Source organism: Diadema setosum, chromosome 2, assembly GCF_964275005.1.
Source record: "Diadema setosum chromosome 2, eeDiaSeto1, whole genome shotgun sequence".
Taxonomy (NCBI): Eukaryota; Metazoa; Echinodermata; class Echinoidea; order Diadematoida; family Diadematidae; genus Diadema; species Diadema setosum.
The window spans coordinates 26,768,520-26,794,024 of NC_092686.1; the positions used below are offsets into that span (position 1 = coordinate 26,768,520).

The 25,505-nt window shown below is 39.0% G+C and overlaps 1 protein-coding gene across 1 annotated transcript in view; it reads right to left on the reverse strand.

The window, feature by feature from the left end:
* The window catches only part of LOC140241351 (putative receptor-type tyrosine-protein phosphatase mosPTP-1), a 212,815-nt gene that overhangs the window by 31,555 nt on the left and 155,755 nt on the right, over positions 1-25,505 (reverse strand). The window contains exons 13-14 of the mRNA XM_072321088.1: positions 11,580-11,650; positions 3,296-3,393 (exon numbers count right to left, since the gene is read on the reverse strand). Coding sequence (XP_072177189.1) covers positions 3,296-3,393; positions 11,580-11,650 — 169 coding nt within the window. The remainder of the gene's footprint in view (positions 1-3,295; positions 3,394-11,579; positions 11,651-25,505) is intronic.

A 25,505-nucleotide genomic window follows, 5' to 3' on the forward strand; every position in this document is an offset into this window, starting at 1 on the left:
TGCCCGATGAAAACGTCTAATTTCTCATCTACACTGTACTACATACATTGTGTATGTGTGGTAGAGGTGATGCACAGATACATTTGTACACCTTTTACAATATAACGGTGATATGTTGCCTATGCAATGTCACAGATCCATTGTATGCACAGTATCTTCACACTTCTTGCCAACATCTCTTTGACCGAAAAAATGTCGACATTCTCACTTTTTCCATCAAGGAAGCCAAAATAAGTGGAAAGCCGCCAGCGACATATGATGTCATGCTCTTATCTTATCAGAGATATGGCTTTTTCTATCTTCTGCCCTCTTTTAAGCTAGTGGCTCATTCTGTTATATTTTTAATATCACATATGGTGTACATGTATGCTATACAACATTTATGACAATCCCATGCAGTACACAATTCATGAATTGAATATGTGTCACCAGTGTTGTTTTTTTCTTAGATGCAACTTGCTGTCCAACTATTGGGCCCTGATGATATTGTGTCTATCAATTCATGCTCCCCCCCCCTCCAAACAACAACATTAATATGAAGGAGAGTTAGACAAACACAAGGCAAAACATATAAAACAAATCAAACAAATTCATGATCTGTATCTTTACTGAAGAATGAGATCATATAGTGCATCAACCAGCAGCTGCACAGATTTGCTGAATGTGTTTGAAAGATGTTGAGGTTTTTGTGTGCTGACAAATGGTCTTAGTGGTTTCAAATTGTCTAACAGGTCCCTCTTCATCTCCTTGAGGAGCCCTGCTATTCTTCTGCTGGGCTGTGGTTCATCCTCACAGGTGCAAAAGGTCACTGTGTTACCCCTCAGACGCACGTCAAACACGTTATAGCATTGAACTGATCATCTCTCTGGAACTGATTGACTTTCAATTGTCTGAGCAGTACCAAAGCTCATAGTTCTGTTTTGACTTGTTTACTTTAAATTAGTTTTTTTTTTTTGCAAGACTTTTTTTTCTAACCATCAAATTTCCCTGTGTACATTCCATCAACTTTCCATGTGGACTCTACAGATGACAATTCTACTGAGATTTACATGAATCAAACTATCAACTTGAAATGAATCACAATTTGGTAGTGAATCAAAACTCATGTTTAAATACTCCCCTTATGTGTTCAAAACCATTTTCCCCTTATGCCTACTTCAGGTTTTGTTGTCTTTTTTAGGTCTTTAAATAAACTAAGCTTGGAGTTGAAATTAGCAAATGGCAATATAATATTTTCATGGAGGTATCACATGATACTTTTCTCAAGTGAACACTTTAGATATACAAGGATGTCCTTAGGCTTAGTTGGTAGGGCGAGGAACGAGTGGATAAAGAGAATGGAAATTCAATCTCTCTGCACATTAATCTCCCCACTGGACCTCACTCAGCGTCAAGGAGCTATGATCTCAAACATGAAAGAAATGTCACCATGCCGTACAGGAACACGAGTCACAAGAAAGAACAGCCATTGGAGGGAGTAAATCAAGAAGTGTCCAACAGGCATCATCAAGGTAAATTTCGGAAATGGACCGAGAGTGACCCCCGACGGAAGGAAGATTAGTTCTACGGCTGTTGGGAGCACACGCACACTGGCAGTCCAGACGAGGAATAACGTGGGTCATGTGAGCAAATGGAGGCCACCTGGTTTGGAATCGTGAGGATGTGTCACCTGCCAAGCGACATCAGTCTAACATCCCGTGGACGGCGTGAGACAACACCCCGTTGCCTGTCAAAGCTCGTGAAAAATAAAAAGCCTTCAAAAGATTTTTTTTTTTTTTGTCAATAGATTGATGAAAGAGGAGTGAGGTTTTCTTCTGTCTCCACTGCCAGAAAAGGGCATGAAGTGCAAGGTTTGACCTCCCATGCCACATGGTGGATGAAAACACGGCAGGGTATGCCGTATCTTATCAGGACTTTATCACATGAAGCAAGCACGGATGAAAAACTTTGCATAAGATGGTGTCATCATTAGATTTTGGGGGAAGGTATCAAAATGATTTTATAGATGCAAAAATAGCATCTTTATTCCAGAATCAATAGTCTTCAAAGGTGCTATTTACATGTCAAGGTGTGCATTTCATCTTGAGGTCACTAGAAAATTTACACCACAAGTTCTCAATATAAAATCTGAGCAAATTCATCCCATATATTCACGTCTCTTGGCAAACGCAGGCAGGATTATGATCCAATATCTAACACATCATATTCTGATGCTAAAAATGCCATCAAAAGGTAAAGTCTTTTGAAAATTGTGAGCACAGGCAACAGCTGGCAGCCATTATTTGCAGGTTATTCGGATCTCCTGTTCAACCTGTTCAATTCAAGCTAATCTCTTACAAGTCTGGTTCACACTGAGGTAGATTAGTTTTAAATTTAACTACAATTTAGCTTTTAAACTTTGATGATAGTGGAGCACCAAGGGACTTCAACTTAAAGTTAGGGACAGTGAGAATGCTTTCCTAGTCATCAAATTTAATGTAATCTTGGACATTCCTTACCGCAAAATTTCTTGTGGTTAAGGATAGCTTGATGATAAGAGTATCCCCCTCCCCTGTTGAGCATAGCACGTGGCAGGCCCAAGTGAATGCAGTTTTAAACAAGTTCTTAGTTAAGCTCAATTCCCCTGACAGCTGAACAACTACTGACAAAAGTAAACACCTTGAACTGTTTGGTTTTGTATATTTGGTCCGTCACGAGTGCATGCTGCTAGTTATCGCCATTGGCAGGAGCTCCACTTTCACATTTTGGGCAAATGCTCACAATGCTTGAAACATTGGTTATTGCATGCGGTATACCACACTTCTGTACCTTATAATCCTGTGGTACTTGCTGATAAACAATTAACATTGATGATAAGCATGATGTAAATAAGCTTGTAGTTAAAAGGCAACAATGTCACCTACCAACAATGGCAAGGTATTCAAATTAATGAATTCAACTCAAGTATGTGTGCCCATGATTTTTCATCATGGCTACTAGTAAAACTCTGAATAATCAGCACTTATTGACGTCGCTGCAGGGCATTTTGTCAATCAGTTGCCATGGCACGGTTACCATGAGAACATAGATATAAACCATGCTGGTGTCCTCTACTGTGACTAATTTGGCTCATCTCTTTGAGACATTAAAGTTTCATGCTAACGGAAATGGCACCTCATTAGAGGAAATCCTTCTCATGCTCTGTTTTCTCTTTGTATCCACACCTCTTTAAACTATGGTTCTGCCTTCGATATAAACTCATGGATAAAGGACACTAGCTTTGCATGAAGTTACGCTACTCGCAAGATGGACTAACCTCGTATTCAGCTGCAAATCCACCATCGCTGTTGGCATGGTTGGCGATCACGTGACTCTCAAACTTGCTGATGTGAATAGCCGGCTCCTCCAGGTCATCTGAGGTCACGAGGGAAGAACAACAATACAATAGAAAGAAAATAACAGAGTGGTGAAAGTTTGTATCTTTCCAAACTTGGGACGCTACTTGATAACGTCAAAAATCTTGTATAAATCTTTTCCTTTATCATGCTGTATCTATCTTGGGGGCGCTGTGGCATAGTGGATAAGACTCCTGACTCCCAATTGGAGGATCCGAGTCCGATATCCGCCCAGTGCTTACAATAGTGTACACGTACATCATGGACAAGATGTTTTTACCCACCATGTCCCTCTCGACCCAGGTGTATAAATGGGTGCCTGACAACACTACGGTAATAATAATGGCAGGGCCCTCTGGTAGAGCAGTGGCAACACTGAAGAGGCTACCCGGGATATATAAGACTTTATTATTATCATCTTTAATATGGACACGTAGGGGGAAAGAGATGCACTGTTACATAGTGACTCTTGACTTTCACAGGAGGTCCTAAATTCAAATCCTGCGTTGTGCAAAGGTTCTTATAGGAGCTGTTTTTACCCGTTATGTCCTCCTTTATCCAGGCGTAAAAATGGGTACCTGGCAATGTTGGTCTAATAATAATGGCAGGGCCCTCTGGTGGAGCAGTGCTAACACTCTAACACTGAAGAGGCTACCCTGGACGGGTAAGGCTACATTGTATGTTGCTATGATAATAGCAGGGCCCTCTGGGGGTACAATGCCATAGGAACACTGAAGAGGCTACCCTGGACAGCTATGTCATCACTATCTTTATTATCTTCGCCAAGGATGGATGTTATGTTTTCATCAGTGTTTGTTTATCTGTGTGAAAAATAACTCAAAAAGTTGCAAACAAAATTTGGATGAAACTTGCAGGAAAAGTTGACAATGACACACACAAAAAAATGATTAAGTTTTGGTAGTGATCCAGGAATTTTTATGAATTTTTGATCTTTTGACCACTTGGGTCAATGAAATCGAGAATTCAAGCCGAGCGTATTTATTATTATTATTATTATTATTTTTTTTTTTTTGCATACACTCACTAAAGCCTGTGTTCCATTCAAGGAGGCACTGCGCAGCAGGAATTGTTAAGCTGATGACATAAACAAACAAAAGGTTTCTATATTGGGAGATTTTTAGCATGCGCGTATAGGTGGAATGAGTTGCTTGGTGGAGGCCTGTGCTTTCCGAGTGCTTTTCTAGTTGTTACTATCAAACAGGGAAAGAGAGAGGAAGAAGAAGAAGAAGAAGAAGAAGACTAAGGTTGAGTACAGCACTTTTTTCCAAGGTCAAGTGAAAAAAATTTTCAATGGATCCTGCAATAATCTCAAGCCTAACCCTTCACTGCCATTTTGCTTTGAAATAGAGATCAAATGGTCAACTTTTGAACATTCTCTTTCACTCATTATGGAACAACACTCAGCCCAAACCCACCCAGTTTTTCATCTGCTGGCCCCATGGAACTTCAGGGTATCATACTCACTGGAAGTAATTCTTCCAACACTCGAACACAAGAGCATACTTATCACTTTTGATATATCCTGAATAGCTACACCTACAAGGTGTTAGTGTGGAGTTGAATTGAGAGGCAAGGCATTCATAAGGTACTGGGTGAGTGAAAAAAACAAAACAAAAACAATACAATGCAACAAAAATGAAACTGTGAGATACTTCTTGGCCAAGTCTTACTGGTAATAGCCATTCTTTGATGTAATTAACACTCATTTTTCATGATGATAATGAGCACTTTAAATCGACAGGAAGTGCAAGATGTGTCCTCATGAGGTATCGGAATACCACTGGCCCATAAACAATGGCAGCAACTTCCCTTTCTGGGTGGGACCTGATCAATTTCTTCTTTCATATTTGGGCTTCTACATGCATTAGCTGTATGGCTAGAAATGATGTTATGCGGGCTTTGCTACGGTCATACAGAAAACAAGAAAAAAAAACCACACAAATACACACGTATGAAATTGAAAGTACAGTAAAAGTGGAAATTTTCACAGTGTGGAAATTTAGCGACCACAAATTAGTGCAAAAAACAAAAGCACGCAAACATTTTTGCTTTCTACATTATCTACTATGTAATGTCTTGATTCTGCAAAATTCAACACACACGAAATTCATGTTACTCAGCAGAGTGTGAAACAATACTCGCATGAAAATTATCACTTTTACAAAAGCACAATGTGCTATGGAATACTATGGGATTTATTAGGGGACTCAATACAACAGGTTTCTAGAATACAAGCCCCTACATAATCACATGCTACAGGACACCATCTAATCCCTAACCCCATCAACCCCCCCCCCCAATCACCTGTCATATTAACCCGTTGAGGACGAGTCCCGAGAATACTCGCACAAGTAGCTATGGGAAATGCGTGTAACAGCAAAATCAGTCCATCCTCAATGGGTTAAAAACCCTACAAAGTCAACATCCGCTTATCAAGGTAAAGATTCTAGGTACAGACTTACTTACATTTACAAATTTTTAAACTAAAAAATAAACAAAAACAGGTTTTTCATGTTGCTAAGTAAGCAGTCGTTTATTTCATTGGCATAGTGACTGAAAGTGAAATCTTCGGGGATCTTTCAACGATGGCTTAAAGAGCGCCGACAGCCAATGACGTCAGTCAGTCAACTTTCTCGACATCATCACAGCGCACATATTTTCACCAGGGCATCCTTTCCTGGCTAAACATTTAGGTAGGAGCATGAACATTGGGACAATGGAGGCTGAAACATGAGTCAGGGACCCATAAAAGATGCTGTCACATGATATCAATCTGACCTTCATGGATGGCTCTTTCTGAGCCATGTCTTCCTAGGAGCAATGGGGTAGGGGAGGGGGGGGGGTTGAGGGGTGAGGGGTTAGGGGTGATGAAAAGATGAGAACACTTTTTAGAGTCTTCTTCAGTCATCATGCCTAACCATCTCATGTTGGAGGCAGCATCCTCCTCATTTGTAGAGTATCACAAAAGGCTGGCAAGGGGGGGGGGGGGGGATAGAGGGGGAAGAAGGATGGGGGGGGGGGAAGAAGGATATTCATATAGACATTGAATGATGACAGCTTTCAGCAAGAGCAGTTTCAAGAGACCTTCAGAACATTATGCTATGTTGCAGAACATTACCTCCCGAAAGGCGAAACCAAAGAGCATTGTTATGGGCGCACGCATGGTTTAGATGAGACAAAATGGTTTAGATGAGAGAAAATGAAGGATTGCTTTCGAGGCTATTATTTCATTGCTGCATCAATTTGCGTGATGCCTCACAGAGATATATCATCATACACAGCTCTTGACTAGTTGTGAAATGTGATTGTCATGTCGTAGCACACGTTCAGTTGAGGGCTCACAGTGTGCCATTAACATGATACAGACGGACTCGACATGGCAATATTGGAAGATGTTGAGATTATGAATTACATTATAGCCTGCACATAGTCTCATTTACCCAGGGTAGCCCTCTTCAGCATTAGCACTGTGCTTTTAGAACAACCCTTGCCACAATTAGTATCTTTTTTAGGTAGAAATGTGCGCTTTATAAGAGTCTCACTATCATTATTATTATTATTAGCTATCCCAGTAATTATACTGTTCTACTGCTATCACTGCACAAACTGTTGTGGTCTTCTAATCCAGTGATGGCCGCACCAAAACTGTAAATATTTGTCAGCTTTGGAACAGACTGTCAAATTTTCTGCATGCTTCACAGATGTGTTCTGCTAATATTGCTCCGTTCTTTGAATCCACATATATATTTGGGCTAAAGTTCCCTTCAGGCACTGCCAGGCACCTATTTATATACACCTGGGTAGAGAGGTACATCATTGGTCATATATCTTATCTAATGAGGCAAGTGCTAGGTTAGAGTCTACCTCAAGGTAATCCTCTTTCAGGGCCCACAGTCTCACCTAGTACTCCAATGTACTCCCAGCAAACTCCTAAAAATTAGTGACTTTTGAACAGATTTTCCAATTTCCCTCACACTTCACAGATGTGTGCTACTGATATTGCTCCATACGATGAATCCACATACACTATATTTGGAGTTAAATTCCCCTTAAAGCATTGCCAGGTACCCATTATATGTACCTGGGTGTAGAAAAACATCATGAATCAAACAATCTTATTTAATGAGGTAAGCACTCAAGGCTTGTTGAGTCTACCTCAAGGACCTCCTCTTTCAGGGCCCACAGCATCACCTAACACTTCACAGTGCTCACAGCAAACTCAGGGAAATCCCTCATTTTGCCCCATCTCCTAATACTTTGAGCTACACTATATGATGTGTTATTATTGGTATCTTGAGGCACATATACATTGTACTGTATATCAGATTGGTACACAACAACAGTTGCATGAGACTACTGCTGTTCAGCTATTCAAAGTGTCACTTGCACACAATAAGGGGGCATATTACTATAATAAGACATTCCCATAAAATGGCTAACTTTGCTTCTTATAAAGTTTTCTTTAAAAAAAAAAAGGTAACTTCTCGGCCTTGTTGTATACTAAATACAAAGGTAACTTTACACTTTATGGTAACTCTGCAACCAATGGTAACTACCATAGCAACACTTTTCAGTAGCCAATCAAAGCCAAGAAATTACTGATGACTACCACTAAATTGCACAGTTACCATTAATTGTAATGTTACCATGGTTTTGTGCAACATGACCCTGATCATAGTGGGGTTTTTTTCCCCTGACAGAATTGACATGCTTCCACTTTTTATCCCAGGTTGTGAATGAGTAATTTTCATGAGGGTCCCAAAGAAGCCATAATCTGATGACTCATGAAGGAAATAAATTAGTGGGACGGAACAATTGCCAGCAGGTATTTTTGAAGTATATACTATGTGCATATTCAGTATGGAAACCTTGAAACTCCATGATTCAACATGGAATCGGCATTTCCCCTGCAACAAGGAAAAGACCCATCTATAAACAACTTTTTCTTAATTTACGCAAAGTTGAGAGGAGCTTCAAAGGGGATCTCTGGGAGAGTTTCAAGAGAAACTGTCGACCAACCATTCCCAGACAACAGTCAGTAATGTGTGTACTATACCATGAGTCAGCAAGGTAGAAAAAATCACATTATTACTGAGGAGAAATGCAAACAATAGACACTAACAGATAAATACACAAATAGAATTCAGATTTACATATGAGTTTGAAAGGGAGATAGATGGGATAGATGCATGTATAGATCGATAACTAGACAGAAAAAATAATGGCTAGATAGATACTGATATAAAAGATATATAAATAAATAGATAAATAGAAGCAGATTAAGATAGAGGTGGCTTAATGGAGAAATGGGAATACAAGAAAATATCCTTCCTGACAAGTCTGAGAAGACAGAACACAAAACACCAGCATGAATAAAAATGAAACATGCACAGGAGTAGCAACATGCATGAAAGAAAGCAGCCACAAATGTGACTAACTCCAGAAAGAAAACAAATCCAGCCAAGGGAATATAAGGATAAAAAGTATAAAAGAATCATGTGAAAGAACATAAAAATAGTTATCACACAATTGATGATCAAGTATGATGATGACAATGAGGATGATGATGATTATGATGATAAGATGATGATAAAGATGATGATGATGATGATGACAAAGATGATTACAATGATGATGATGATGATGACAAAGATGATTACAATGATGATGATGATGATGATGAAGAGGAGAAGGATATTATGTGTACATGTGTGTGTATGAGTGTGTGTCTTTGGGTGTGTATTGTCTGGATGTATGGACAGGGGTAAAGAGAGAAAAAGGCAGAGGGGGGAAAATTGAAAGGAAAATGAGGGGAAAAAATGGGGACCAAATTGCTTGTCCTCTTGGGGGGATGTGGTTGCATGAATCATCATCACAGGGCAGGAAGAGCCCTGCAGGATGAGACTTCTGTAGAGGTGACAGGCCCAACACAGAACCTTATGGGTGGGACTGAGTGAAACACAATAGCCTTGTGGGGCAAGTTATGTTGGCTGCAGCAACCTGCCAGAACGACATCATGGTGGAATGACTAGCGAAAAAAATTTAGTCTAAAGCACCACAGAAGCCTTTACTTTTCCCCATTCCAGGAATGACCTGTTTCTCCTTGTGTTCTACATTTTGTTGCACAAAGGATTAATCAGACATTACCAAGCACCGTTGTGTTCATAGCGGAACTCACTTATCATATGACAGATGATATTCACGAACCCAAAATAACATAAAAACTAGAAATAGCACCGAGAAGTTCTGGATAATGTCCGGACATCAGTTAATATTCACCAACTAGAATGGCTGCCAACATTCACACACTTATAAACTCCAGAAAGTTCCAACAAGCAATACGGGAGATACATGGCTGTTTCATGACAGTCACTGTCAATTCAGGCCGGCTTTTTGATATTTATTTATCATCAGACAAGAAAATATGCCTACAATTTCACAGGGAGCCTCCAGCAGAATAAGGGACACTTTGCAGCTCTGAATTCAAGATATAATGAAAAGTATTGTATGTCCCACCGAAAAAAAAACAACCCAGAATACAAGCGAAAAGTCATGTCGTCACAGCTTTGACTTTTTATTGGTAGGTTAAGGTGGCCTTGTTCACTTCTTCATATTTACTTTACCTTCAGAAAGTAATATCAACATATTAAAACAGACAATTCATATCTTTAAGAATTTGTGGTGAAAAACATCAAGTGAATTTCCACTATATAGGGGAGGGTAAACACATTTTAATAGTGCCTGTTCAAGTAGTCAAGAAGACTACATATTGCTCATGCCATACATTTTGCAAGCATTATGATTCAAGAATTGGGTCTTGCACGAGGTAATAAGGTGGCATGTTTTCAATTTCGAAAATATCAGTCAAGTTACTAAATATATGCCATACATTATACAATATCATCCCTGTGTCTGTTTTTTTTCTTTTGAATAAATGAAAACAATGCAAATATATCTCTACATCTATAAACACGATGATTATATAATTGTATCTACATTATATAATATAGAAGTACAATGTGTACATTCATACACATAATTTAACAACACTGCAATCCATAAATGCAAAGACTTGATGTGCAATATGTTATCTTGGGACAGATGTTGCAATATATCTGTTGGATGGATGATTATTTCTGTAATGAGTCTCTCTCGATTAGGGACATCCCCACCCCACTCCCCTCATCAGCCCCCCCCCCCCCCACACACACACACACACCCCAATCCCATTCCATTCCCCCCACCCACTAGCGTACAATCTGTCAAAGATCAGAAGATGACATGTTCCAATTTTCTGGCAAGCTGCAGCCCACACTGTGACAATGAGACCAGAGAAACAACAAACATGGCCATTGCCAATTTTTTTTTTTTTTTTTGCATTTTTGCTCAGAACACAATGCAAACAAACTTAATGTTTCTGCTCTTACATCTTGCCAATAGTGCAATCTTTGGAAGTGCGCAACAAGAGAAAGGCTTATGATGGCGTAAAAAAAAAAAAAAAAGAAGTTGATAAGTTTTGTGTTGTTCAAAACACAATAAAAACAAACGCTTGTTTTTGCTAATACATCTTGCCAATACAGAGTGTGTCAGACGAGGTCTTACAATTTTTGTTATCTGGTTGAGAATGTGTGTGTTTGAAACATGCTCTGAATACAAAGGACACATGGTTTTGTTTCTCCGTCAACTTGTCAATGATGCTTTCTTCTGGGTGTGACAGGACAAAGCTCCATGATTCTGAACAGGTGGCATAAAATGAATAGTCATTGACATTGGAGTTTGGGGTTCGGAAAAGTTTTTTTTTGGGGGGGAGGGGGGGAAGGGAGGTAGTAGTGGTTGGGAAGAGAAATCATGTCATATTCTATGGTTGAAGGTTGGGGTAGAAGAATAAATCGATCCAGAAAGGACAATTTTTGCACTTAAAAACTTAAAAGCTGCATCTTTACAAAAATAAATTGTGATGGTGATGGTGGTTTTGATGACAATGATGATGATGATGATGACGATGACGATGATGACGATGATGATGACAATGATGATGAATGATTATGATGATGATAATGTTTGTGATGATGATGGAGATGAAATTAATTCATATGATTACAAATATGAAACATCATTATAATCATCATCATCATTACTCCTACTACTATTTACTGATATCATTAGACGGCGGGAGCAACATACCTGGCCTGCAGAAGGTGGGCAGGGTTCCGTTGCCATTCTTGACAAAAGTCATCCGGTCCTTCTTCCGCATCCTGGACACAGAGAGAAATGCACAAAAGACACAAGAAAAGAAACAGCTATATTAACTCCAAGGTTATTCCATTAGCGAGTGAGAGATTGCGAAGAAAAAGACAAACTTATCATCAAAAGTGCTAGATAAAAATAAGGCAGAAAAATTTATCACTATCTGAAGTCCAGTGTTTGAGATGAGAGGTCATCCTTACGATCAACTAGTGGCAGAATCAAGACTGTCGTCTGGTAACTGCATTCACACGATATCACCTGTACACGTGCTATGATCACAATATTTGTACATGTATCAGGGGCGAAACATCCAAAACTGAGGAAAAAGAACAAAAAACGGGAGTCAAATCTTGATCGCCAGATATGACGACTGAAATTTAAATTCGACGAGTTCCCTGCACGTTCGTCCGTATGTGTGTGTGTGTGTCAGGGAGTCACAGCTGATTGTGCTGGGAAAATGAAAGTGACAAAGAATCCAAAATATCAAGCGGTACATGTATACCTCAGTTTTATACATTAGCAACTTCCCTATATTTTAACCCTGGAAACCCTTTCACCTTTTCTTCCTGTTATGCTTTTCCCACATTCCCTTCCTGTTTTTAATCCTCCTCATCTGATTCACTTTTTCACAAGAAACTGCACTGCATTTGATTTAGTTCTCATGTCCATCTTTAAAAAAACACTGGTGGTATACATTCTTCATTCTTTTTCCGGTGAGATGTTTGAGTTGCCAATTCTAATGTGCACAATTAACGAGCACTTGGACATTGATTGGGAGAAATGAATTTCATTGTTTGGCAAGTTGAGGGATAATTTTTCCCCGAAATAATACTTGTGACTTACAGGAATGCAAAAATATCAGTAGTACACATCAGTGAAGTTTGAGGAACAACAGCAACTACAACAATTTGTGATGTCACATTAGAGCAATGATATAAAAGTGTATTACTATTCTTCATTCAATGAATCCACATGTGCATTCAAGGTAAATTTCCCTTTAAAACACATCCTCCAACTTCTCATTAAAAAAAAAAAAGAAGGAAGGATATTGCAATTTGAGTTGAGAAAGAAACAAGTACTAAATACACTAAAGAAAAATACTAACTCTGGAAGACTTCAAATTCATGAAATTCTTTCGTTGAGATGTTTTCATTGCAACTGATTGACAAATTGCCTTATATCGACGTAAATAAGCACTGAATTGATCAGTGTTTTAGTAGTAGCCATGATAAAAAATCATGGGCGTACATACTCGTGCAGGATTCGAACCTATGACCTCCTGATCACCGAACAGGCGTCATCTCCACGAGACCACCGAGCTTTCGCCCGAGAGCAAGTGTTGGTTCTAATCCTTATAGCATGCAGCGGGTACTGCGTAATTATTCAAATTCATGAAATTCTTCTGTCGAGATTTCAATGCAACTGATTGACAAATTGCCTTACATCAACGTAAATATGTACAACTTGTACGTACATGTATGCTCGAGTATGTACGCCCATGATATTTTATCATGGCTACTACTAAAACACAGATCAATTCAGTGCTTATTTACGTCGATGTATTTGAAGTTTCACATCGCACGTCATCAATCATTAATTGCGAGTCAGCAAAATAACTTTTTCTTTGAAATCATATCAAATTTCAGTCTAAAATTGTGACAAGATAGACGATGCCTTTTACCACTAGATTGCACCAAAACCTCAAATTCGCGGATTTTGAGTTCTTAAACACACATTTGGCCAGTTCAATATGTGCACCTTCTCCATGCCTCATTTTTCAGCAATCTAGACTCAATATTCGGTTTTGGTATCTGACAAATTTATTGACTTAATGCAGTCATTGTGGCCGAGAGCACAAAGGAATTCAAGTGATTGGTCAGTCATACCAATTTTTGGCCAGTTTCTCTTGACACATATTTCCACTGCCTAACCTAGAAACTGATTAATAGATAAAATCCTGCCAACCATGACCTATGCCATTTTGAAAGTTTGATTAACTTCCAGTATCGATTTTGTTGTTGATGCCGTTGCTAGAATGTGCATGTACATCCGCAGACGTAACAAATTCACAGGATGCCAGCAGCACGAACTTCCCATACACCGAATTCCTAACTTATATCAAAACTTCCCACAGATCTCGGAAATGTACACTGAAAAAAAAAATTGCGCATAATTTGAAAAGGGTTAGAAAAGAAGAAGAATGGAATAAGGAAGCAAGGAAATGAATGGAGAGAAAGTGCATTTCCTAGTATGTGTGTGTGCACGTGTGTTTTGAGTGTGTTAGTGTGTAGGTGAGTAAGTGTCAGCAAGGAGTAAAAAGGCCCATTCACACTCAGAAGAGTTATTCATTCTTTAATCGCACAGCAGAATTTGATTTTATATTTGCCATAAGAAAAATCATTTAGCTGCAAGTGAAGCTCTTTACATCTCCAAACTGTATATGTCTTAACCCTTTCTGCACCGATGAGTCAAACTTGCACAAAATCTACATACTAACCTATGGAGAGGTAATCAATGTGACACGCAGAGGGATAACCAGAGCATTACCCCCAGAGACCCGCATGTGTAACCATACTGTAGTAAGAAAAAATGTGATTTCCTTTTTTTTTCATTTTTTCTTTTTCTTTTTTTTTTTACCTGCTGTTCTCACACACTGTGTGAGGCAAATTATCATCAAGGTCAAAAAAAAAAAAAAAAACCCACAAATCACGATAGACCAATTATTTGGGGGTAATCATGATATGGAGCACAAAATTCACATTTTTTTCCCACAAACACGAATTAACGATTTTCACATCACGTTGCAAAACTTAGTTTTTGACAACCATTGATTTCAGGTGTGTGTAAATGGGACTATAGAAGAGAGTGAGACTGGTATAGCCTTTCTTCAGCTCAGTCATGTCATAGATGGCATACATCATTTGGCAAGATTGTCATCCTACGTGTATGTCAAGTCATCATTCTGTATGCCAAGTTGTACATACTACCACTTCAGATTTCCAAATCCTTAAATTCTCTTAAGTGTCGAATTCTATACTCCATACATTCTAGAAAATACTTAGAGTGATAGGAAACCACTTCTATCAAGGTTCTCCTTATCCCTAAACAATAATCAGTATGGGCTCTTAATGCAGGATGTTGCGTGATTATTAGGGCGACTAAATCATGCTGCATTAACTTTGGCGGGAAATATAGATTTATTATTGCACTTTCAATGGGGAATTCTCCGACCATACAGTGCCATTGCATTAATTTTTAATGTGAGAGGACGCCAAAGTATGTGATTATGCCCAACCTATTGTCTCTGTATGAAACCACTACAATTGGCCATAGAAACACGGAAAGTGTTCACGCAAAGCTCAAATGGGACATAAATTGAGGCAACACCGAGTGTTGTTGTTGTTGTTGTCGTTGTTTTCATTGTGATGTCCAGACACAACAGCGACAACTTAAATCCATGTAGCGATGAAAAGATGTTGCCTTGGCACATGCAATTACTGAAATTTTGCAATTGCAGCAAAAAAAAAAAAAAAAAAAAATGAGACAGAGAGAAAAAGAAAGGAATGGACGTGGAAGCACTAAATGGGCATGGCACATGACCATTCCCAAGGTGCATCCCTTTTACATGATTTAACCAATGAATTCCCCCTACACACAGTTCTGTGGTTTGGTACTGCATCTTTTTTTCCTGAATCATTTTTTTTTTGTCTCATACTTATCTTTCATCATTATTCATTAGTTAGAATACAAGCTTACACTTCATTTGAGCCCTGCTTTGGTCATTTACCATCATTTATTTCAGTTGTAGAATTATCAAAAGCCTCTAGTCTGCTAGGTTTGTAACTGATCCTTGAAAATGATTAAAGATAAATTTTCTGTCTCAAATTGGCAATTTTTTTTGGGGGGTACTTTCTCTTTGACTTTTGTACAGCTTCATTTAATGACCTTTAGATCCAATTCAATCTCACTGTTCTTTGACATAAGATATTACATTAAGAGTTGCCAATTTAGTAAGGACAAGCTGATATTTTCTGCTGAAAATCATCCAAGGACTTGATGGCCTATTAAAGTCTGCTTTATGCAACCTTTATAACTGACTGGATAAGAACTTGCAATGTAGGTGGGGTACAATCCACAAAATAAAAACATTGTATGTGTTTCTACTTGATGCCTCCTATTACCTCATATTACCACAAATTTCTGTCACCTACATCACCTTGAATTTTTTACCACTGCCTGAACCATTTCTTCTGAGGAATCACATACTGTATGCCCCAAATATTGAGCGAGTCTAAATTTTTGCGAATCAGGACTTCCTGACGATTTTGCGAGTGGTTAAATTCGCGATCATGGCATACTGTACTGAACGGAGAAATGTGTTATATGTGTGCGTCACATTCATATCAGGATTAGAGTCATTATTTTTGCGGGTCTTTGTTTTTGCAAATACAACGTCGTAGCACCTGTCTTGTGAAATTCGCGAAAATAAAAACCTTTGCAAAATATTCGGCTTATAGAGTACAATGTATGCAGTGACCATGGAGGAAGTCGTGTAAAAGGTCAAAGATCAGGTCACTGTGATGAGCAATTGAATGATGTATGGAATCTCCTTTTGACCTTTTGACACACCACAAATTTAATTACCCATTCTGCTTCTACTGAAAATCGTCCCATGCATTACCTCATATCGACTACCTAATAAGGTGGACAACGGATCAACTCGCTTTTTTAATGTGGCTGCCAACACTCATGATGTACAACATATTTTGTTTCAGAGTTTTATGAATTGTCAGTACGCAGCATGGACATCTCCACGAACATTTAGAGGGGTAAATATAGGGTGCTGAATGACAGTCCACAAATTTTGCTGTTTCCTTCGTCATAGCCAGGTGCTCTGCTAAGAATAAACAAGTGGCAGTGAAATCTGTTGACACACTGTCAGCAGAACAACAAAGACAGCAAAAGAAATCTAGCCCCTTTGATAAACAGTGAGTCCCCAACAAAGTTTATAGTGACACAAAAATACTCTCTCAGGGTTTGTCTATTAAAAAAAGCACAGGCCACTAGAGGTCACGGAAAAGCTGTCATTTCACAAGCACGCACAAGACATTTAACTCATTTAGTGTCAGGAACCGGGTAGTCTATGCATCCAAGTCTGTGGCCATTGCTGAGTACCACAGCCGATGGGTTAAATCAGCTGTGGTGCAACATGGTATGAGTTTCCCACGATAGATGTGTGATCTCACACAACCATGCCTCTGACGAATCTAGTTGGGGTTGAGGTGGGATGGGGAGAAAAGCGTGTAAGATTAAGAATAGCTTCAAGGAAGAAGAGGTGTCGTTGATCAAAAAATGTACGTAATAACATTACTAATAATAGACTCCCATTTGTCCAGGGTAGCCATCTCAGTGTTGTTGCTTCTCTTCCTATGTACCAGACCATCACTATTACCCCACTATTACCAGGTACTGATTTCTTATTCATTCTGGGTCATGAGGGAACCTTATGGGTAAACAGTAGTAAAGCTCACCCAGGGATGTATATACTCAAGAAGAATCAAACTCTGAATGCAGGATAGGGTCTTCTGTTTCATTAAGAATCTCGGAACTGCTGTCATTTTTCTCCAGTGTTCTCCGATTGAACAAACTTGTGCAAGACAACAAATCTTCAAAACACACCATGCATTATCGGGATCTCCAAGACAGATGAATAAACAAACAGACAGACATAAAACAGAAACAAGATTGACTTGATTGAATTTTGAAATGCCACTTAAAGGGGAAGGCTAGTAACTGATCAGTGGGAATCAGTGGAAATGCTGGGAGATGATTGTTCCAATCCTTATGGGATTCATTCAAGAGTTCATTGTATATCTATTGTTGTGTGAAAATGATTTGCTTCAGAATGGTCTCATATTCAAGTAATGTGCAGTTTAATGCTTCCAGGTTAGCGTCCCTGGTCAGTGACGGAGCATTAATCTGCACATTACTTGAATATGAGACCGTTCTGAAGCAAATCATTTTCACACAACAATAGATATACAATGAACTCTTGAATGAATCCCATAAGGATTGGAACAATCATCTCCCAGCATTTCCACTGATTCCCACTGATCAGTTACTAGCCTTCCCCTTTAAACAAATGAAAAATAAAAATTGTTGAGGATGAAGTAATGATAGCTGCATGAGTTGAAGCAGTTCCTATAAAGCAGCAAGAAAATGCAACGTCACTTTATGTCTGTTGACATGTAGGTTTTGTGCCATACTTTAGTGAAGAGAATAAAAAATGTCCAATTGCAAAGTGCTGTACAAGAAAAAAATACTACATGTCCTTTCACAACTAGCATCTAGACAGACAATATAGTTATAACCTTATAAAAAAAAATGTCATCATTAATGTTTTGAGATCAGGTCACAAAATGCTAACTCAATGATGCAACTCAAGTCTCATTAAAGTACACTATACACCCATTAGTTACATTCACACGCTGTTCCTAAACTTTAAAGTTTAGGTCAAAACCTTAACTCTCGATGATCAGCTTGTAGTTCAGCACCATGTGGACGCACTCCAAAGTTAGCGATCTTAAGGTTTAGTCGATGATTAGAACCACAAGACATCTTAAGGTTTACGCTCTCTCCACGAGCGTGTGGACACAATAATCAACCAACTTGTGAATTAGCGTGAACCCCGTTTCTCGTTCGCATCCAGGTCAACCTCCAGCTGCACTATTTTGTATGGGCATCAGGCCATAGCGAAGACTCAGCACTTCACGCATAATCATCCATCGGGATTCGCTCGTAAGTTGTATCTTAAAGGTTATGTGCGCATGTGAACCTGCCTCATGAATTCACGAGTGTAGCTATTTGTAATCATCAACAGTAAGTTATCAACCTAGACTTCAAGTTTGGCAACTGCTTGTGAACTAACTAATGTGGTCAAGGACCTTGGTATTTTCAAGTTGGGTTATTGTGGTTTTTTTTTTTTAATATAAATCCTCCCCCCCCCCCCCCCCAAACTGCAAGATATCATGCTGTTTAGAAAGAAAGGAATCAGGAGTTGTGAGGAGCCAGCCTTCCATCCAATGCCAACATCAAGTCAAACCTAACAAACTACAAATATCATGCTGGCTTCAGATTTCCCATGTCACTGTGGTCTCCAAGCTGGTGACATTTCTCGTCTACTATTGTCAATCTTTCTGGTTTGATGTCCCCACCAAAATTCCTTTTCAGTCCAGGCCACAATCCGAGAGCAATGTCAGGGATATACAAATGCAGTTTATATAAATTTGAAGAAAAAAAAAACTGTTCAAAAAGAATGCAAAAAAAAAACCCATTAAATCTTTGATTCTAAAAAGCTGCATTGTCTGCTGAGTCACCCCAGTATTTCAGTCACACGCACACCCAAAATTTAGTCTACTCCTGGAAATATTGTACATGAAATATTTTCATAGTGTGAGCAGATTTTTGTTGTTGTGAATTTTACACTAATTTTGAAAATATTGAACTAAATGTGAATATGCATGTACAGTGTAAATTTGGAGATACACTCAATCCTGTAAAATAATACGCAGGCAAAGTTGCCTAAAATCAAACATAACATGGAAAATTGATGAAGTGAAATTTCATTTTGTCAGTATATAAATTTGCTTCTCCATTGTTCAAATGCCTACAATACTTAGAGTAAACAAATGCTTCAAGGATCCAACATATTGTACTCACATGATCAAACTTTAGCATTAATATACATGTGCTCATCAAAATATTTGGAAAAGCCTTGTGACAATCTACCTCAAACAGAAACACCCATATCGACAAAGGAGGTCGGTAGCTTATACAACCTCTGCGGCCTATATTACAAGTTTATCTACTATCACAATCACTGGGATGCACACACACAAGCAACGACATGAAACCGTAAGAACAATATTTAGACAGCTTCCCATAGAGTGTAGTTTCATTTTACATGTATACATACCATGTATTCAGCCCTTGAAAAAAGAGAGTAATGGACATGTTTATCTGACTTTCAAGTACCAATACAGGAACACCTACCTAAAAGTGGCAAACTGAATGGCAATTACTAGTTACGTGGTATTCCTCAAAAAACAAAAGAAAAGTTCAAAGCTCTTTTTATATATCTTTGCTGGGCAAAAGATTTATCAGGGACTTGAACAATGAAAGCTTCTTGGGAAGTGTGAAAGAAAACATGGAAAAAAAAACAAAAACCTAAAACCAACTTACAAACAAAGCAAAAACCTAAAGGAACCTAAGACAAAATAGAACACACACACAACAACAACAGCAACAAAAACAACAACAAAACCACTCTCACATCAAAGGAGTCTGTGCATTACGTGTGCAAATGAGTGTTCACTTGCCATTTGCAACTCAATCTCAACCGTGGGGATTTTGTTGGGGTGCTATTTTCAGTTAACTGCAGGACTGACAACAACATTCATTTCATGGGATTAAACAGGGGAATGAAATGTCTGGGCATATCATCTTGTATAGGCAGTTGGAGATCAAAGTGAGATATTGACATAGTACTCAGAGTGCAATATGGGTTAAGGGATGCCCCTTTGAAAAATTGGATTACTACGACCAAGAGGATTAAGTTGGATTAAAAAGAAATCTTCATTCCAGACTGATCGGCCAAATTCAAGTCTGACATGGATTTCGAGCCCCAGAGATAGAAAGAAATAGTTTAGGGTTTTTTTTTGTTTTGTTTCGTTTTGGTTTTTGTTTTGTTTTGTGTTTTTTTTTTGGTGTTTTTGTGTTTTTTGTTTTTTTGTTTTTGTGGGGGGGGGGGGTTGGGGGTAGAGGAAGAAAAGAGAAGCTGATCAATTGTATTTTTCAGAGGGGGAGTAATAGAAGGATAACAGTTTACTCTAATATCATGCGTCTGTCAAGATATACAATGTATATATCTCTGACATGCTAAATACACATGTAGTCACTCATGTCACCAGACATTTCAAGCATTAGAACATGATATCATATCCTACAGAAAAAAAACAAACAAACAAACACTGCAAGGACTTGGTGTGATGGTAAGTTTCCTTTTTGAAAACAAAAATATATATGATTTCTGTCATTTTTTTTTACAAACTGAAGGATAACCATGAAGTGGAAAGTAAGGTGTGTGGTGTTTTTTTTTTTCAATGACATGTGATATCCTGAATCTATACAAATGAAAACTTCTGTCATTTCCTGCTTAAAAAAAAGCAAGTAACAAGATTAAAAAAATATGGCAAACCTGGTTGCATGCTCAGAGTACTCTATACTACAACTTCAACTAAGTTTGGCCACTTCTCACAGCCTTGCTGTTGGGTAACCGACGTACCAATCCACCATCTGAACAGGTGCCTTGAGGAACAGCAGTGGCAACCACATTGATTACGTGACTAAAATTTCTGACTCTTCGGAGAAATGACATTCATGCACGCACACATGCACACACACACATGCGCACACACACACACACACACACACACACACACACACACACACACGTGCATGCATACATACACACATACATACAAAAGAAAAAGGTGTATAGGATAAAGAAAGAGAAAAAATGGGTCAAAAAATGTACATATGTCTGATGCACAAGAGGAAAAGATGCAGCTGTGGTTAAATTACCCATCATCCCTTGTACCGTATACTTCTGACAAGAGACAAGGCTGTTTGGATGCAACCTTGAAGGTATGTGGCAGCCATCTTTGATAAGCAGATGATGATGATGGCTGGCCTCAGTCATGATCACATGATAAGTTTCGGGCCAAACTGCAAACCTGGTTGTGTATTGAGACATGGGGAATGCTCTTGAGAATTCGCCTCTGTCTCACCAAGGATTTATCAGACAACACCTTGGTCTCACTTTCATTGCATTCTCTATGGCACACTTCAGATGATAAAAACAATGGTCTCATTTGTTTGGGCAAATATCATCACTGCGACAGATTTCAAATTTATTTGTGGAAAAATGAGCAAATTCTTTGCTCATTTTTCCACTAATAAATTATATTCAGTTCTGGTCAGTTTCCTTCTGTCTGTGTTCATTAGAATTCAGATTTGGCGACTCAGGTTTACTGCATTAGGTTTATTGGTTACCATTCCCTTTCAATACTTACAAGTACATATTTCACCTCCTCAATGAGACGTTATGTTCAAAAGATTCCGAAATACATCCTAGTCAGGCCATTTTTAGCAATACATAGTCTCCCTAAAGTCGTATGCTGCCTGGTCTTTATGGTGGTATCGAAATCTGTAGCTCTACGTGGTGGTTGATATACAGACAAGATCAACTTGGTAGGGCCTACATACACACAAAACAAGGCTGGTCCTCATCTTCAACTGTTCGAGATTCTATGTGTTACCTGCTGTAATACATTTTTGTGACACTTTTAGAGATTTCTCTTTCTTTCTATCTTATTCTTCTGACATCATATCCAATGTGAATTTGGTAAACAGGAAAATGGGAGAAAACCCTCATGTGAGGATATCGTAATATTTGTCTTTTGTTTCATCAGCATCTTACTTGGTAACCACAAGTGACTCAGCCAAAGAGTTAAATGGTACGGAAAACAGTAGCCACTAGAATCCCCCCGCCCCCTGATATCTTCTTTCTTTTACAGCTCTGTTTGAAGGACTAGTTTGAAATGTCAATCGATGAATTTCTAGCAACAATGGACCAAAAAAAAAAAAAGGATAAACAATGGAATATTGGGAATACATTCATTGGGAAAGCAAAAGTCAGTATTGTTGATGAGGCTCAAATGAGAGGAGGTTTCGGCCTCTTTTTACACACACTTGTGTTTGTGACCCAGAGTTCCTCTAATCTTCCATCGAGGAGTGATTGTTCAATAACTTTCTTTTCAAAGTCTGCCTCTTTAAACTGCTATAGTCTCTGGAGACACATATGTCGGGGGTTATATTTTTGGCATTTTTTCGCTGCTTTTTTAAACTCTTATAGCCGTGAGTCAGGCCTGTGTCGAATTTTAATGAGTCTCTTCCGCGGCTCAACGGTGGACCTGGATACTGTGACATGTTGATCTCTTTGGAAACTTGGGGCAGTATACACACCATTTCCACCACCTCTACAGAGCACTGACAGGAAAGGGTTGGGTTGTGCATATGTGTGCAGTATGCAGAGGCACATGAGGAGAAGAGAAAACAGTCTATGAGGGTCCATCATAAGATTGTGAAGTGGAAAAAATGGAAGGAAAAGAGAGAGACTGACAGACAGAAAGACAGAGACAAACAGACAGCGGGAGAGGCAAATACAAGCAAAGAAAAGGAATATGACATCCTTCACTCTACATAGTTTAGGATGTAAAGCATCACCTTGATTTCTATGCTGCATGCAAAATAACTGCATCATAGGGTGGTGTTCCATTTATTCCCCCCCCCCCTCCAACCACCCATGGAAATGCATTAGATATGTCATTTACACGCCTACTGCAAAAAGGTCACAAATTTTGAAGAACAGGATATCTGTGACAGGATAAAATATCAAGTAAAAGTCCACTCTCCATTCCTATGAAGTATGATATCAAAAGGAACCCAGTGAACATGAGTTGAATGCACCTTGTTTCCAAAGTGTCTCATTCGCCAATCTTTTATCATAATCCTATTAGGTGTCTTCAAATGGCCGACAGTAAATGTCATGTGATGAGCAAGAGATGCATAATTCAATTAGACTAAAATGGAACGATGCGGGTATTGTTTCCTCATTCTGACCCCTCCTTAAAAAATCTGCATTACATTCATTATCTAAGAAAAAAAGAAAGAAAAAAAGTACAGGAGAGCATTTGAACGATCCTGACTCGTGATCATGAGGAGATTAGGCACAGACATGGCCAAGCTGTACCAAGGGAACTTTGATCAGCTTTGGATACATCCCGACACTGGGCAAGTGGTTTTACAAAAGAGACAGGCCTTTGATGGGCACTTGAGAACAAAACACTTAATCGCTGCGGTAATTATTGCACGTGATGCATCTCAGCTCCTCCAGGGTAATTCTGACGGCTTCATTACTGGGTCAAAAACCACACTGACGTCTGGTTTAAACCCAATTTTCTCTCTTTTTTTCCACCTAAAATTGTCTTCTCCTATGCGTTTCATACAAGGATATGACTGTAATGGGTATAACATGCCATATCCTCTTAAATGAGACAAGGAAAGAATTTTGTGTGGTGTGTGTGTGTGTGGGGGGGGGGGGGGAGATGGGCAGTGGAAGTAGACAGATAAGTGAAACATGAGAATCCAGAGTGACATGAGAGGAATCCTCTGACAGGCCTTTTCTGTCGCACCGGTTTAATCAGCGACCAATCAAGATGGTCTGCTTAAAATATAATGGCTTCGTCACCTTTCAATCAACTTTGGGCTCTATTTCATTAGCTAGGGGCAATGTAGAGATCATTTGCATTGGTACAATGATATTGACAGATTATCACATCGGATAGAAGTGCCTCTGGTATACATATTTATGTGTGTGGGTGTATGTGTGTATGTGTGTGTGTGTGTGTGTGTACACTTATAAATGACTTCACGTGAGGGCCATTGCACGAAAATACACCTGCTATCCAGTGGACCATTGAAACACAATTACTTACATATTAGATAACTAAATTGATACCTTGATAACAAAAAATGCTCCTTTCAACATGAAAGCTTGCCAGAGGCTTGCCCGACAAGGCAGTAAAAACTGGATTCCAAGTATTAAAATACATTGAGTAGGTACGGTTGGATGGAAGAGGTTGCTACCATAGGTCCGGTGGGGGTGGATACAGGGGAAATCGGCCTATTGTGGACTTTATTACATAGAAACTGCTTATGGTTTTTACCAACAAATCCAAATTGAACATATTTCTTCTTAACAACAGTCATCCCTCACTTTACTAGAAAACAGTCATCAAACAGACTCATTGCCAAGTGAACATATTCTGATTAAAGCCTATCATTTTTTTTTTCTTTGTGTGTGTGTGTGTTTATATCTTGGTTCTTTGTTCGGCGGTGACACATACACCAGGAAGGAAACTGAATATATAAAAGAAACAGATTGCATCAGCATGGCTGAGTGTTAAAAAAGAGAAAAAGTGATTTCAAAAGATGTGTATCTCCCTGCTACTGGCAGCATGCCCATAGGCGTGGGAAGATATGGAGGTGGGGGACGATCCCCTTAGACTGAATTGCCCCCCCCCCCTCCCTGCATAAAAAAAGTCGCTTTCAAACTGCAAATATTTCTTCATTGCAATCACGTTCCAGAAGCGCGTTTCTAAATAGCGTTTAGAGTCACGGAGTGTTTTAGATAACATGAGTCTCTCCACCAACCGCAAACTGCAAATGGCACTGGATACAACAGCGGTGTCGCAAACCACATGACCCATCAATCAAACCCGCAGCTTCTAAGAACACATGCCTGCAAGAGTACATTCGAGTTTTGAGAACATGCATGTACCATGTACATATGTGTCGAGACAATGTATTGTCGACTGAAGCGAATGCAGGTTAAACTAAGATTTGTCTTTAAAAACATGTTCCAAAAAGTTTAAACCATTTGGATACCAATGTACAATAAGAATTGAAACTGGATTGGAAAGGGCTTCTGGACTACAACTGGCTAAATGCAGTTTGAAAAAGAGTGCATTGTAGAAAAACAGAAAAGTGATTCTAGTTTGCTGTAAAAAATTACATTGACTGGCAATACACACGTTTCTTTTTTAACGCCACCATGAACGAGCACCTCCCGTCGATCTGAAAGGGCTGTTTAGGTCGAGGGTGGGTTCAGATCGCAAGTAAACCATTAGCGGCTGTGCCAGGGCCTGAGGTGAGAAACGCTCACTCTTCCTCTGTGGAAGC